Source organism: Amblyomma maculatum, chromosome 5 (genome assembly GCF_055883805.1).
Source record: "Amblyomma maculatum isolate TAMU_Amacu chromosome 5, ASM5588380v1, whole genome shotgun sequence".
In the NCBI taxonomy this organism is placed as follows: Eukaryota; Metazoa; Arthropoda; class Arachnida; order Ixodida; family Ixodidae; genus Amblyomma; species Amblyomma maculatum.
Window position 1 is genome coordinate 78,314,809 of NC_139348.1, and position 16,373 is coordinate 78,331,181.

A 16,373-nucleotide genomic window follows, 5' to 3' on the forward strand; every position below is an offset into this window, starting at 1 on the left:
TGTTTCAAAGTGTTTCAAGAAGAGGTTATTTATTACCTGTAACCAGGGGCTATCTTCAGCTGTGCAAGAAAAGAGGCATAGCTTTGGCTCTGCAATTCTCACTCTCTTGCCAAGGAAACTTTTGTTCTTTCAAGTTGTTTCATTTATGTCAAGATAGGCACTTGTGAAAGGAAGGTAGGGGCTGATTACCTTTTGTGCACATGTCTTATCTGTTTGTTTGTTTGTCTTCCTTCCCCCGAGTATGTACTTTTAAACAAGAGATGCTGCCACAGAGTCAAACGCTGCTCACTCACCGTACCATAAGGGTATAAGGGTCGTTGGTTTTTCTGACGAGATTATTGAAATCAGTTGAGGAATGCCAGACTTAGTCGTCAGGTTTCCAAGTTTGGTGTGGAATTCTCGGAAAGCTAGCATTCAGCCTGCATGCCTTGTTTTGGCCCAGCCGTTGATGCAGTTCTCAGGTGAGCTTAGAACGCAGGAAGGGCTTGCCTTTATACTCTACTCTCAAGTTCTGCCCTCTTAAGGTTCACGTTCAGTGTAAAACTTCACTGTTGGCTTCTGTTCCCACTTCAGCCTGGTATTCGAAGCAACACGTATTCTTTCCCTTTTTTCCAGAACCTTCATGGGATGGCAAATTGCGTGCTGCAGGCAACCGAGTTTGCGCCCAGAAACTCTCTTCTGGTGTCGGGTGAGATCTGTTGTTTCTCTTTTAAGGGAGAAGGAGGGGGTCAGAACTAATTTTTTTGTTTCTCCACAGAATGGGCTAAAATTTGGCACACACACTGTAGATTGCAATAGAAAGGCAAATATCAAGTTTCATAATGATTAGTTTTTGTTTTATAATAATTTATATTTTCGCTGCTTGTGGAAGGCCTGGCACAGTAACAAAACATGATAGGGAGCCAGGAATACCTACTTTTCATGCTTGCCCAAATGTGTAGCCTACAGCAAGACAGTGTTAGATTTTTTTCTTTTTTTTCAAGTGCAAATAATTTTTTACTAAGCATGAAATGCGCATGACTGTGCATCAATGCATAGAATCATGCACTTGTTGTGAAATAATAAAAAAAAATGGAAAGATAAAAAAACATTTCAAGACTGTCTTTAAGTGCAGCACAGTTTATGGATCGCAGCAAAACAAACTGGATCAAAATCGGTTCATGCATTGTTGTGCTATGCTTTCCACGAGCGATAGGATTGATAAAAAAAAAAAGCATGATTGAGAAAATGGCTCGGAAACATTTGCAAACCCTGCAGATTTATTACAAAGCACCAGGGCTGTAATATTTCGCATAACTGCTGTCAGGCGTCTTCTTGCACCTCTACCTCTTTGTTTGGTGCGCTTTGGATGCCCTCTTCAAACGTTCTTGAACATTTTCTTGAGCCCTCTTCTTATAGCACCTTCTTTTGTTTTTGCTGTTGTTTTTTTCTTTCTCTCTCTCTCTCTGCAGGCTATTTTCTCTCATTTGAATTATTCTTTTGCAAGAGTGCATGACATGTGCAAGAAACAGTTGATGAGACGAGCACTTATCCCATAAACATCATCACGTTTGGCACAGTTAGTTAATTGAAAACGTAATAAACTGAGTTGCCCAGCTAGATGTATATTGCGGTTTGCTTCCACCACAAGAAAAAGAAACGAAGTGTGTTTTGTGCACAGCCAATCAGACGGTGGTGCTGCTGTGCAACCTGACGGGTCAGTGCCCTCCCTCGCTGGTGGACCTGCTCCACCTGCAGGCACAGCTGGTGCTGTCGGAAGCCCACACCCTGTCCCTGCTGCGGCTGCTGGGATCCCTCGTCCAGCACCTCGGACCACAGGTGATTGATTGACACCCTTCCCTGTGGCGATGAGTGAGCTCGGTACCTCCCCACTACACTGCATTTAATGTTCACTTACATCAATTCTGTACTGTGATATGATAAAGCACATGGGCCTGCCAGAAAATAGATGCAGTGCCTTTAATTCACAACGCCACGCCGGAGCAGTGGGAGGCTGCGCTGTCCATTTCGGAGTCTAAAAACCAGCTTTGGCTGATTGAACGGGCCAGTCGGGCAGCAAAGGCCGCTGGAGTCCTGGAATGAGGACCCAACCACGGGAGCTCTACATTATTATTTTTCTTTTTTGCATTGTATAAAGTTTCTCTCTCTCTAATATGACGGGTAGAAGTGATCTGTTACTTGGTGAGAGCTGTATACCATTTGGCCAACTTTAGTGGCAGTTCCTGTGGCAGAAGCATTCGTACTAGGCCTATGCTAGTCGCACTGGCTTCATTAAACGTCTGTTGTGTGCCTCTGGTTGAACCAGAGTGCAGTGACCTTGTGGTAGCGCATCCGTTCCGCATTTGTGAGTTACCGGATTTGATCCCTGGTGCCACCGGGTGCCCACCGGTTTTTCGCTGGGGGCAAGATTTCACCGGCCTGGTGCTCGGTTCCTCTGGGGTGAGATGGTTGGGAAAAGGGCCATCCACCTAGCAGTTTATTGACAAACCAGAGCAGACAATTAGACAGTGCCAGACACGCATTGTTGTCAACACCTTCCCTTTCGCCAAGTGGCGTGTTTGTGTACTCGAATACAGTCGAACCTCGTTATAACGAACACGGATACAGCGAATTATCGGATATAACGAAGTAAAAGCAAAGTTTGGTTGGCTGTGCTTTATTTCTATGGGAATTCTATCTGTATAACGAAATGAAAAACTGAAAATTTGACACTAAATCGGTTATAACGAAGCATATTTCGTATTCACACGACTCAAAATCCACAAAGAAGCAAATAAAAAAAAGTTTTCAAAACGCTAAATTTCGGTTTTATCAATCGCCTCCACCTAAAATTTGTTTGAATCACCCGCGCTTTCGCACGCCATCTAGGGACCGCGAGTGAATCTAGCATCAACGGCTGCCTGGCATGTGACCTGCACGTGATCGAACCACCGCCCGCGTGCCCCTGCCCCTACTTTTTGCTGACCCGCGCGTGTGCTCACTTTCCTCGAGGTCGTGCCATCGTCTTGCAGCATGGTGGCGCCGAAACGCAAAGCAGTTTCTCTTGAAACAAAGATAAAAATATTCAGGGCGGTCGACAGCGGGCGCAAGTAGAAAGAGATTTCCGCAGACTTCGGCGTTGCGCCTAGCACTCTGTCAACCATACTGAGCACAAGGCAAAAGATAGAAAACATGCACTCTGCAGGCGCCGTGAAGAACGACAGGAAGCGCTTCGGGTATTGTCACCACCAGGATGTTGAAGATGCCTTGTTCGCGTGGTTCAAGGACGTTAGAGCGCGCAACCTGCCTGTGTCTGGTGCCGTGCTTCAAATGAAGGTAAGAAGTCTCGCTTGCGTCTCGGGCCACGATGACTTCTATGCAAGCAGTGGCTGGCTGCAGCGATTTAAAGACCGCCACCAGATTGTTTGCCACACCTTGTCGGGTGAAGAAGCAGCCGTCGATGTAGAGAACTGCGAGAAGTGGGCAGAAAGCTTCCGCATGCAACTGGATGGCTACGAGATGCGCAATGTCTACAACGTGGACGAGACTGTGCTTTTTTTTAAGCTGCACCCAAAAAGGTCACTCGTTGCGAAGAACGAACTATGCCGAGGAGGCAAGAAAACCAAAGACCGCGTCACCGTTGTTGTTTATGTCAACATGGATGGGTCAGATAAAAGGTGGCTAACTGTTATTGGTAAATCTGCTCGCCCCAGGTGCCTGCCTGTGCAATGCCCAGAATGTCCAAGCGGACTATCGCTCGAACAAAAAGGCGTGGATGACGTCGTCACTCTTTGAAGCATGGCTGAAGGCCTTCGACAAAGACATGGCAGAGCAGCGCAGGAAAGTGCTCCTTATATTGGACAACTGCTCTGCCCATAAGGTGTCTGTACCACTTGAAGCGGTCCGCCTAGTTTTTTTGCCGCCAAACTCGACCTCAGTGCTGCAGCCATTAGACAGGGGCATCATTCGCTCACTAAAATGCTGCTACTGAAAGCGATTGGTTACGCAGCTCATATTTGACATAGACAGGGGCATATCAACGGCCATAAACCTCTAAACTATGCTGGACATGCTGTACGGTGCATGGAAAGAAGTGGCACAGTCGACAATAAGAAATTGCTTTGTTGATGCTGGCCTAGCTCCGTCCACCAGCGAGACTGAACCCAACGACGCTCACGATTCTGAAGGTGAAGCGGACAATTTCGACGAGACGACATGGCGTCAACTGGCGGTTCCGAATGTTACGTTCGAGGACTTTATTGCTGCCGATGACAACTTGGCTGTGGCGCCCGAATTGACCGACCAAGAAATTGTCGATCAGCTGCTTCCTACAGATGATGCTACGAGCAGCGATGAGAGTGAAGAAGAAGGCGAAGAGCGAGCTCTCAGCAGCACCGAGGCCGCCGATATGGCGAGGAAATTGAGAAGGTACCTTGAGAACCTACCTGGGGCCAAATCAGCTGACATTGGGAAAGCGCTGCACAGTGTTGATTTCGTTGAGAAATTTATTCTGTCGAATAGTGTGAAGTGCCGCCAAATGAAGATTACATCGTTTTTTAAATAAATCAGTTCTGCGTGGCCTAAATCCCGATTTGTGTGCTCATTTTTGCTTGGCAGTGCAAAATGAAAGGTAAAGTTTCGCGTGCTTATGCAACGCTTTAAAGAAAAAAAAAATGCTTTTTTTTTCAGCTCTGTGCTTTCCATTTTAGGATAGCCTTTACTTGGGTTTATAACCAGAATTTTTTTTTTTAGGAATTTGTGTGTACTTTTACAACGAATATCGGATATAACGAACGAATTTCCGCGCAAAATGAGACTTCGTTATAACGAGGTTTGATTGTATGGCCCCCAGCTGGCCTGCCCACCCCTGCTGGCATTGATCGCTCATACGGCACTCTACTTGAGTGGCGGTGATTTGGACGTGCTGCGGTTGTGTTGCAGTGGGCCTCCTCCCGTCGCATATATTGAATCCAGCCACGATCCACTACCACCATGGTACAGCCCCCCCCCCCCCCCCCTCCTTGTTTGCGATCTTACACTGACTCTGTTTTGTAAACAGAAAACATCACAGGAACGTATTTTGCAAGAATTCTTAGCTCTTAAAGACAAGTATTCAAATTGCACACAGTTTTATACACATGGCTCCAAGACAGTCGGGTATGTTGGAAGTGCAGTAGTTCAAGGAAAATGGGAAAAAACAGTAAGATTACCTCAGTGTACGAGCATTTTTACCGCTGAGTGTTACGCACTTACTACGGCAGTAAGAAAAATAGCCAACGGGAACATCACAAACTGCATTATTTACACAGACTCTCTGTCTTGACAGCCCTTCACCACAAGAATGCAGTTGCTCCACTACATGGAGACATCATACTTAATATAGCAGCAGCCTCTGCTCAAGGATATAACATAACATTTTGTTGGGTCCCGAGTCCTGTCGGCATTCGAGGCAATGAGAGAGCAAGCGTTTGTGCTGCTCAAGCTTATGACAAACAGATCAAGAGCATAAATATTCCATACAGGGACTACATGGCACTAGTGCGCTGTAAACTAAAAGAGAAATGACAGTCTTCATGGTGTGGCGAGGTAACTAACAAACTGCAGTTGGTAAAGCCGATTTTGGGGGAATGGAAATCATGCTATCGTCAAGAACGTTTCATAGAAGTGATTTTATGTCTACTCTGCATTGGCCATACACACTTGACGCATAATTATTTATTGAGAAAAGAAAATAAATTGTGCGAAGAATGCGGAGAGGAACTCACCATAAACCATGTTCTACTTTCGTGCACAGGACTTGTAACACAGAGGAAGAAGTGTTATACTAGATTTTACAATGAGTACATTCCGTTCCATCCAGCATTGATTTTAGGTGAAAGTGGTCTTGTTGATCTGTCATGCTTTTTTAGCTTTCTAAAGGAAGCAAATGTTTTAAGGAAACTATAGAATGAGTACTCCACTAAACCCAAGATGTAACCTTGTGTCTGGCGCATGATAGCCTGAGCCGCTTATGCACCAATAAACCCAATAAACTTTGCAGATCCCCCTGCCCCTGGTGTCGCTGGCGTTTGAGAGCCGTTGGCGGCACAGCCCGCGGGCGCGGGTGCAGGCACAGCTGCTGTCGGTGCAGCACGCTCTGCTGCGCCTCAAGAGTGTGGCGGTGGTGGAGGAGGCCTACCGGTGCCTTGTGCAGAGCCTGGACGCCACCCAGCTGGCTCCCACCGCCCTGGCCCCTCTGTGCTCCCTCAGCCAGGTGGCCAATGCCCGACACTCCATCATCGGGGTGAGCTGGACAGTTCTTTGAAATGAGACATGAAGCTCGTGAGGAGACTCGGGGAATTGGGGCAGAGTCTACTGTGACATCGGGCACTGTTTCTTGTCTTTCTAGAGAGTTGTACCCGGGTTCCTATGATGAAAATCAAAATATGTGTATTGTGATGCTTGAGGATTTCATGCATGCATCCCGCCATCTGTCCAAAGGCAAGCCTGATTTTACTTTGAAGGGTGGTGGTTTGTAATGCATGCCACGGAGAGTATAGTGAATGAATGTTCAAAAACCATTCATGGCAACGCTAAAAGTGGATTGAGGTTAATTGTTTATTCTCACCACAAGCATGTGCGAAGAGCTTTTTTTTTTTTTTTTTTGTAGTGGAATCTAAGCTTATAAGTTTATAGTAAATTTCTTTGAATCATTTCAAAGCAATATTTTCAATAGTTTCAGCACGCAAGGTCATTAAGTAAAATAAATGTGCTTTGCACCAGGGTTCGATACTGCAGACCGTTCACAGTTCGGTTTGCCACTTTGATGGTCACTTGCCACTTGGGCCATGTGCGAGTGCAATGCCGAGAGGTTGTGCCATTTTATTGCCTGTGATTGCTTTCTGCCTCTGGCTGCCGGTATCATTGTGTGGCTGTTTCTTTTAAGTAGTTACTCCATGCAAAGCTTTCACTTGTATATGCTGCACGTCCAGCGCCACCTTATGCCAGTGTCCTTATTCTGAGTTTGCGTCGTTATTGAAAGTGTCGCTATCTCCCTGACCTTGAGTCATCTTATTGGTGCAAACACGAGAACCGGATGCTACTACCTCTCAGGTTTCGTTGCTACAACCAATCAGATGACTCGAGCTCGGGGAGATGACACCTTCGACAACTCCTTAAGCTCAGGCTACAAACCCTGGTGTCTGAAAGGGGCAGCATCTTCGTGGGTTCTCCAGGCTGCCTTCCTCCCATGCTCGTGCTGTCGTGTTGCATTAATGAATTTCACTCGGACACGAAAAGAACGGCTGTAGTCTATGCAGAGGCTCGTCCAGGTGTCATAGGAGCCATTATATGCGTGCAGATTGGGTGGCAAGGACACCAATGTCTGGCAAGGACACCAATGTCTGGCAAGGGCACCAATGTCTGGCAAGGGCAGATGCATGGACTGAATGCACCGGAAGTGTGGTGTGCACGCCTATAATGGGCGCACGGAATTAGCAGCTTAACCGCGTATGCGCCGCAGTGCCATTATGTAGGTGGTGTGAAACGACAGGAAGCAAGATGTCCATAAACACTGTTTGCTGGAGATGAATGGTGCGTTTGCATAAAGCGACCACAAACTCAACGCAGCCGTGGTCATTGCCACATATCTGCTGTTGCTTATTCCATGTTGCCTGGTCATATGCCCTTCGCCCTTTCTCTCGAATGCTGACCCTAGTTGACATTATAACCACCCGCGCACAACACGTGGTCCTGAGGGCATCCAAAAGTTGGCTTCTCCTCCTAGCACATGATGAGCCTATTGAGTGAGGACACTGTAATCATCCTGAGGAGCAGTGAGGAAAAAGTTGGCACTATATATTTGTACCTTGGTTCTGATCATAATGTAAGGCTTGCCCTGAAACCGATGAAGTGAAAAAAAAATAGCTTGCAGTGTAGCTTGTAGATATGGTGCTTTGACACTTTGAATGCCAAACATTTTGGATAGAGATTAATAACTAGCACTTTTTCATTGCACTGAATATTTTCATAAGCCTATATATTTTCCTTATCGTTGGGAAAGTTCTGTTCTTCCAGATGCAGTGACTTTGAGGGCTGGATGAAGTAAACTTATTCTGTCCCCTCGGAAACTGTGTTGTGTAGCAGCATAACCTGAGCTCAGCTCGCGTAATAGAGGTGGCGAAAGGAGCCAGGATGTCAACTATCATTTGACCTAACTTGAGCCGTGTGTGTGTGGCATGAGTTGTTTCACGTTGATATGGCTTCTCTTGCGTATGAAGCCAGATTTCACGGTGCTTGCTTCATAGTAAACTGTAAGAGAGCCCTGCTAGTGTTTGTGTTCTCGGCAAGTTGTTCTGAGCAATTGCCTCTTTCCCCCTTAAACACCAGATGTGGGCTTTGAAGCCAGCCTTCTTTGACCTGCTGCTCGAGTACCTGACACCCGTCGGGCAGGGCTGGCACGGTTCACCCAGCACCCAGTACGCCATGCTCTACCTCCTCCACTCGCACAGCCAGAGGTGAGCGCTCTCGGTTCAACCGAACCAGCCAGGCACATTTGGGTGGTTCACCTACCCAAGTCTGCATCTGTGTATGTGGCGACTGTTCGTAAGTGGTTAACAACACTGTACTCAGTGACAGCTTTCCTTGGCATTGACAGAACGGCTGCAGGGGCACATAACCGTGTTATTCCATCAAATAGTGCGGCCAAGCACACCTGAGTGCATGGCCTGGCCTACTGCACTATTTGTGGAACCTTTGTTCCCTGTCTCCGGGGCAGCTTTCACCATCAGCGGAAGCATCTTGTATCTAGATGGGGCTGGCAGATTTGTTGCAGTCAAGAAAACTTTTTTTTTTATTCTGCTCGACTTGCAGCGACGGAACTTTGAAGTGCCTGAATGTACCTCAAATAACAAATGCTGACGGTATGCTGTATTTTATGAGCACACTAATGATAATTGCATGCGGGGGCATTATTCTGCTGTGTAGGAAAAGAAGGTGCATTTCGGCTCCGTAACCGCTGCTCTATTGCCAGATGAAGTTGTTGTGGAGTGGAGCACCAGCACTTAGTGCTGCATACTAGGGCAGTGCTTGCTACCGAATGCCAAGGGCGAAACAGTTATCACAGCTTTTTATTTCTATGCTTTTTTATTTTTTATCGTGTAGTCACATTAGGCTTGCGACACTGAGGAGGCAGCTCCATGGAAAAAGTTTTCTCTCGCAGAGACACCCAGGTTAGAGTGCTCGTCTACGTTTACATTTTAGTGGAGGTGAAATTAAAAAAATGTTGGCTGTGGTTTAGCTCTGATTAACCCTAGTTGAATTGCGAAAGCAACAGTTGCATGGATATGCTTGTGGTTGTAGCTTGTGGTTAAGCATTTGGTTTAGCTCTATTGTATAGACATGACAGACTGTTCGGTTAACGACTGGGCTTTTATTCTTTATACCAGTGATGATGCTGCAATGATCAGTGAATTAGTGGGACTTGGTTTCCACACTGCTGATGACGTGCTCTGTATCTGCCGAGGCTCTGTGTAAAACAAAGTCTAAACTGCTTCCCCAATGTGTACTGGTTTGTGGTTGGTGCTGGCTCAACTCGAGTAGAAACTGCTCCTCTGCAGCTTGAACGAAGATGGATTTGTTGTCTTTGTTAAAATCCCTCGTCACGACAACCAAACTCCTTTCCAGTTCGGCTAGGCATTCCGGTAGCCAGAATGTCTAACGCAGTTTCAGCGCTCGCCTGGGGAGATGTATACACCCTAGTTATTACGGCCCTCATCTCGCACAGTTTTACACAGCGATGACAGCGGCATCAACGGCAGCGCCATCTGTTGGAGCACTTTTCGTTGAACGTATTAAAATTCACCGGCGTTTTAGGGGATGGTGGTAAAGGCGTTTATTGCATCTAAATATGGGGGACACTTAAGCTTCATCTTTAAGGGTATGACGCTACCAGGGTAGGCTATCAGCTCACATTTAAAGCCTCGCTTTAAAGCAGGTTTTTCAACCAGGGTTTTCTATGTTTTGTTTTGTTTTTCAAACTATGGTTTATTTGTCATATTATATGGCTGCTTTTAACCAAGTCTCAAAGAGTCTGCGCTATCACTTTGGATGTCTGTTGGATGCCTGGCTATATGGGCCCTTGTTTTCTCATTTTGTGTGTGTGTGTGTCTGTGTTGATAATATATCAGAAAGGGAAACTGCAGCCTGACTTTTCTTATACTGTGCCCAGGCATGGACACTTCATCTCATCCAGCACCCTGCTGATCCATGGGGATGACCTGGGTGTACCCAGGAGTATCTACCTCTCCCGCATACTCACCTTGCTTACCCACGTTCTCACCTCAACCACCGTTCCCAATGACGTCAAGTGAGTCTGCTGCATGGATGCTGTGTTGTGTGTTCATGCTTTGTTTAGATTTCCTCTCACAACTTGTAACATTAAACACTTCCTTTCGAAGTTAAGTACAGGCTACAGCATCATCGTACCTGCACATATACGAGTGCAGTAGGACCCCGCTGACACGTTTTTCACAGGTTCATAAAAAAAAATGTAAGAGCCGGGAAATAGGGCAAATTTAAAAACGACAGTAGTGGGTAACAACGCATTTATTGCAGCGTTAGTGCTTAAAAAAAAAATCGAGCAAAGTTGTCTGCCGCATTTTCTCGCGCCCGGTGAACATAATGCGCTTTTGAAGCACTTGCAGTGCCGTATGGATCTCGCGATCGTCGCGAACATGCCTCCTCAGATTGTCTAATGCCGCTACAGCTGACGTAAAGGCTGGCTCTGGAAGCTGCTCACCCTCTACCATTTTTTCTTCTTTGTCGCCGCTGTTTGCATTGAAACACTCGACCACAATCTGGTGAACGGTCAGAAGCTCTGTGGTGGCAACATCATCGTCAACAGAGACGTAATCGCTGTATGCGAGCCCGTTTGTGCCAGCCGACTCCATGGCCGTGTCATGTTCTTCGTAGTCCTCCATGGATCCGTCCCTCACAGTTCCAGAGTCTGCTATGCAGTCTACACCACCAAAACACTTTTTGAAACAGTGTTTGATCATTGCAACAATGATAGCGCTCCATGCCATGGCCAAATATCTAAATACAGTAAAAGCTCGTTAATTCGAACTTCACGGGACTGGGAAAAAAGTTCGAATTATCCAATGTTCGAATTATCGAATGGCCTCGAAAAAACTGACCAAAACCATTTGTATTACGGTAAATGTACCGTATTTAGTCGTGTAACGAACTCGCTCGCATAATGAACCCACCCAGCCCCGTTCGTGCCTACGAATCTGAAAAAAAAAAAATAATAATAATAAATGCGTCAGTCGTTAGCGCGTCCCTCTGTTTCGCGCTGTCACGGTCCACAACACATTTCTTGGCAGTGCGTGTTTATCTTTTGACTTTAGCTCCGGCAGGGGGGAGGAAAGCGAGCTTGGCAAAGTGCCAGCTCGAAACTGAACATTCTCCACACTGTAGATGCAAACCAGACGTGCAAGCCAGGTTGTGCAACCAGGTTGTGCAAGCCTCTTTCAGTACGTTCGCTCATGCTGGGGCGGGCGGCGTCGTATACTGCCACTCCAATCATCGGAACGAACGGTGCGGTGCTAAAAAAGCCGGCGTCATTGACTCGCGTGCGTGCTTCAGTTGACGACAGGTGGGTGGAAGGCTATCGAAAAAAAAAAAAAAAATGTTTAACCCATAGTGCTCGTCCCAGATCACAGCCTTTTATGGTTGTTGGCTGGAACCGCGCCGACAGTACTCATCCCTATTTCCAAATTAACAGGGTTGGAATTAACGAGTATTTAGTTGCGAGCTACGGAGGTTGCGCAGAAGAGAGCAGGCAGCCGCGGCCGCCGTCCCCTCCCTCCAACGCCGCCGGCCAGCCGCCACGCCAGTCATGGTGCCATTTAAGTTTTACCCACTCTTCCATAGTTTTACCTGCTTCCATCTTCTGTCCCCGTTTTGGACATGCGCAGCCTCTAATTATGCCTACCGATCGCGGAGATGTTTGTTTACTTTTTTTTTTTTTTGCCGTGTGATGTGCGCCAAGCCGCCTAGACGCAGTGGCACGTAGTTCGAATTATCCATAGTGGAACTGACTCGCGTTCGAATTAATGGGCTTTTTTATACACAGATCTCTATGGAGCTTGGCCGGACCAAGTAGTGTAGTTCGAATTATCCGAAAATTCGAATTATCGAGGTTCGAATTAACGAGCTTTCACTGTATTGAATGGCATTCATGATTGTAATGCCAGTCGGCTGCCACTCGCGGTCCACATAGGCCAGGAATCGCTTCACAATGCACTTTCTGGAAAAGTTTATCAGATTTTTTATAGTGCCAGCATCCAAGGTTTGAAGGTGGCTTGTCATGTTGGCCTGAAGGTATACCACCTTAATGTTCCACAGCGACGTGGTATTCTTTGGAGACACGGAGCAGTTTTCACCCCCCCACCCCCACCCTCACCAAAAAACAAAAGGACTTTTCTGTTGTGACAGCCCATATTTGAGTCCATCTATTACAGAAATTCTTCAAAAATTGTGCACGTCATCCATGCCTTACTGTTATTTTTCGTTGTGGAAGGGCTGGTACCGGATATTTTTCAGACAACGAGGGTTGCAAAATTTTCCGATAATTCACGTCTTCATCATCTCGGAGCCGTCTAGTTACAAGCATACAGCTTGGTGAGGCGTTCCTTGCTGCATTTCCCGCCTTCGTCTTCGCCTCAGCGTCTTCGATGGCTGTACCTTGAAAAAGAGGCCGGCTTCATCGACATAAATGTCTCTAAGCTCATAGCCGTTGATAATGGCCGCCACAGTCTCTTTCCATTTGCCAACAAATAGCCGTGACCATGCTTGTGGCTTCCCCGTTCACAGTTTGGTAGGAAAAACCGTGTCTTCTCTTGAAGCGATCGACCCATTCGTACGACGCGGTGAAATCGTCTATCTCAAGCTTGTCGGCTATCTCTCGAGCTGTTTTGCACAAAATGGTGCCATCAAAATTCACACCTGCATTAAAACATATGTAAACAACCTCATCCAGCTGCACATGTAGGTGAAACAATGGAGTTCAGGGTGGATGGCATGAGTGCCAGTTCTTTATTTATGCACACCTGCTTCCACGTCTGGTTTGCATCTACAGTGTGGAGAATGTTCAGTTTCTCCTCCAGCGAAAGTGCTTTGCGTTTTCTTGATGCCATTACACCACAACATGACAGTGCAACACGCTATAACAAACAAGTTCTCACGCACGTGCGCCGGGCATGCTGAAGAGAGGCGGCCGCTAACCCACAGCAATTCACGCTGCGGCGTGGAACGGTTGGCATGGCACCAGGTGGGAAATTGAGCGGGCTGGACGCGTGCGAACACGACAACAGCACACAACGAATTCATTCCTTGCGTATCGCACGGTACACAGCAGGAACAGCGACACGATACGTCACACGTGCACTGACTGCGACAGCTGTGCTGGCACTTGTTTCAAGGAAATCGCAAGGAAGGATAAAGACAAAAAAAAAAAAAAAAGAAAAGAAAAACCCAATACTGCTGATGATGATGGTGCAGCCTGCCCGAACGCCTTCGACCCGACGCAGTGTACTGGCCGCTGGGTGTGCCAAGCCAAATCAAGCCGCCTTAAAAGCAAACATGGCCGTCACCACTTGTCACTTAGGCTTGCTTGGGGATTCAGTTCATGACGTATTGTATTATGCAGGAATAGGCCTGAAGTTACGACGTTACAGTGGGATTTGTAATGCATGGAACCCTATGGGAGTCATGCCGGGACTCGACCACAAGATAGTAGCAGCCAGGAAAACGCAGCACCCAGGAAAGCAACATCAGTGGGGCTCTACTGTATTACTTGACCATTCAGGCATCCTTTTTGTAGCTTGCAGTAGTTCAAAATATTTACATTGATATGTTCACCTAGTTACAAGATACGCAATGTGTTTGGTGTTCGTTTAGCTTCGCTCTTGTTTAGTTGTGATGCAAACCTTTTGTATTCGGCCTTTTTATGTGGAAGCACTGTGATGGTCATTTTTATAGAGTTGTGTAAAAAAAAGAAAAAGAAGGTGTACGAAATAATTTGGTACCCACGCATGGGGGTTAGACCTCTGCATGCTTGTGAACTGTGTTGGAGGGCTCAGGTATACTCACTTACAGATATAGGAAAATGCATTATAATTCAAATTTCAGGGGAATGGAACAAATATTCAATTTGTTGAATGATTTCAAGAAAAAAAACACTGACAAGAACTGCTTGTGTTATGGCAAATTCGTATGGTGAAAGATTGGGCGACTGTTTCCTGCTTTTGAGGTAACAACTGTGTGACAATGGCCATTTTTTATCACCAAAAATATTGCACAGCTGGACTCGATTGACTTGCTGATGCATGGCTGATAGCTGTCGTTGCCGTGGGCTGTCATGAAAACAGAAAAAGTAAACTATATGGTCGGACCATTCAAGTAAACAGGGGCTGTCTGTTCTTTGATGCGCCTTCTTTTGCATATCAAAGGTATGTGGGCAGCTCTGCAACATAGAGGGTCCGCATTTCAATTTTGCGTCATTATCGAAAGTGTCACTATCTGCCCGAGCTTGAGTCATCGGATTGATGGAAACATTGAAACCACAAGTGGTACCCGATTTCGGTTCTGGTGTTTCCATCAATCATATGGCATATGACACGTCAGGAGATGGCGACACTTTCGATAGTGATATGCTAACTCGGAATACGGACCAAGTTTAGGTTAGACTTAGCGCCTCGTTTTGATAACCGGTCATTCCTGGATGCACGTTCACTTAAGAGCCTGTGCTAACTAGACTGCTGTAAGACCTGAAGAAATGTTCAAATTGGTGAGAGTATGTGTCGCCATGGACTTACATGGGCATCCCTTACGTGACAGTTCTTTGCCCTTGCTCCGTGTCATAGGCGTCTGTGCCAGCACTGGTCCCTGGAGCTGGTGGAGTGCCTGCAACTTCACATGCCCCACTTGGCACGCTCGACCGAGTTCCTCAGCCTCATCGGCGCCGCCATCGACTGCGGTGAGCAGCAGCGCTTCACTCTGCACAGGCCGCGTTTCACTTCTGGGCCCCATAAACGATCAAAGTATTCTGCAGGGCATACAATATCTCTTGCTATCTCTTTCATAGATAGCACTGCTATCACATTTCCTACAATCTAACCAATGACGTGATCAGTACCATGACTGGCAACATGCTGTCATTTCATCTGTTAACCATATTTTTGCCATCGCCTCACAGGTACTGTCAGAAATAAGAGGGACATGTGGCTTAGTCATACGCAGCTGGTGCGCCTACTTCACCTGCGTCCATGCCCAGAAATTAGTTCGCCATCGGGGAAAATTTTAATTGGAGGGATGGTGACCAAATGCCTGGCTGCCTTGACTGCAGTTCGCACTTCTCAGCGTGGAGTTTCGTACAGTGCCATGTTTTCATTCAGATCCTTACTTTGGCTTTGAGAGGTGAAAGTGCCGCACTTTTGTAGGCACACTGCTAGCTTCCACAGCAGTGCTCGTTGAGTGAAATGTGGTCTAGGCAACCTTGTATCGGTTGTCGCTGCTTTAACCAAGCTCTTGCGATGGTAATTCACCGCCTTGACTGACCCACAGTGGCAATGATTACAGGGTCAGGGAAGGTGTACATAGAGAGGGGATGCACTAAGCAGCACCACAGGGTATACCTTTGGTTGTTAAAGGGACACTGTATACAATTCATTGAAATTATTGTTTTTCAGTAAAAAAAATAAATTGGTTCCTTCCTCTTTCTTGCTACATTGTTGCTTGTCCGACAACAAGAGACTCATTTATTGGCGACAAAATTGTATCAGCACAACTTTGCCACCGGTTGATTCAAAGTTGTGGCACAAAAGGGCTAGTTTCCACCGTTTCGAGGTAAATGGCAGTGCAGCACAGTGTACAGGATTTGTGCCCAAAATGTGTTGCCCGCACTTGTTTTACCTGCGAAGTTGGCTGGTGAGGGCAACACTTGTGGAGTTTTCTCTTTGGGCTTCTCTGGTTTATACGCGCACATAAAGAAGAGAACCTATCACTTTGTAGCACTTTTTCTGAAATTGATGGCGACGTTGGCGCCTGCTCTTTTTACGACAGGTTCTAGGAAATTGTGGTGTCATGTAGATGTGGTATGGGGGGTAAGTTTTTAAGTTTGGAAAAAAGTGTTCTAAATACTCGCACAGCTTTCCAGGCACCATGAATGTGAGGCAGACTTTCTGCATTTCGAGTGAAAGACGATGCTCTTACGGGATGGGAAATGAGATCCTTACGTTTCGGTGGCGAGAAAATCATCAGTGGGAGGCATATTTATCCGGCAGCACAGCATTTGAGAAGGTTTAGTTACAGCTGCGTTTCATTTCTGTGGTGAAGGGTCGTTTTTGAAGGTA

At 46.5% G+C, this 16,373-nt stretch overlaps 1 protein-coding gene across 3 annotated transcripts in view; it reads left to right on the plus strand.

The window, feature by feature from the left end:
- nonC (serine/threonine-protein kinase Smg1) overlaps positions 1–16,373 on the plus strand; it is a 172,389-nt gene that overhangs the window by 39,039 nt on the left and 116,977 nt on the right. For all 3 annotated transcript variants that reach the window (XM_084603825.1, XM_084603826.1, XM_084603827.1), the window contains 6 exons: positions 616–688; positions 1,661–1,818; positions 6,020–6,262; positions 8,347–8,474; positions 10,187–10,324; positions 14,886–14,998. In XM_084603825.1, the coding sequence (XP_084459951.1) occupies positions 616–688; positions 1,661–1,818; positions 6,020–6,262; positions 8,347–8,474; positions 10,187–10,324; positions 14,886–14,998 (853 nt within the window). The remainder of the gene's footprint in view (positions 1–615; positions 689–1,660; positions 1,819–6,019; positions 6,263–8,346; positions 8,475–10,186; positions 10,325–14,885; positions 14,999–16,373) is intronic.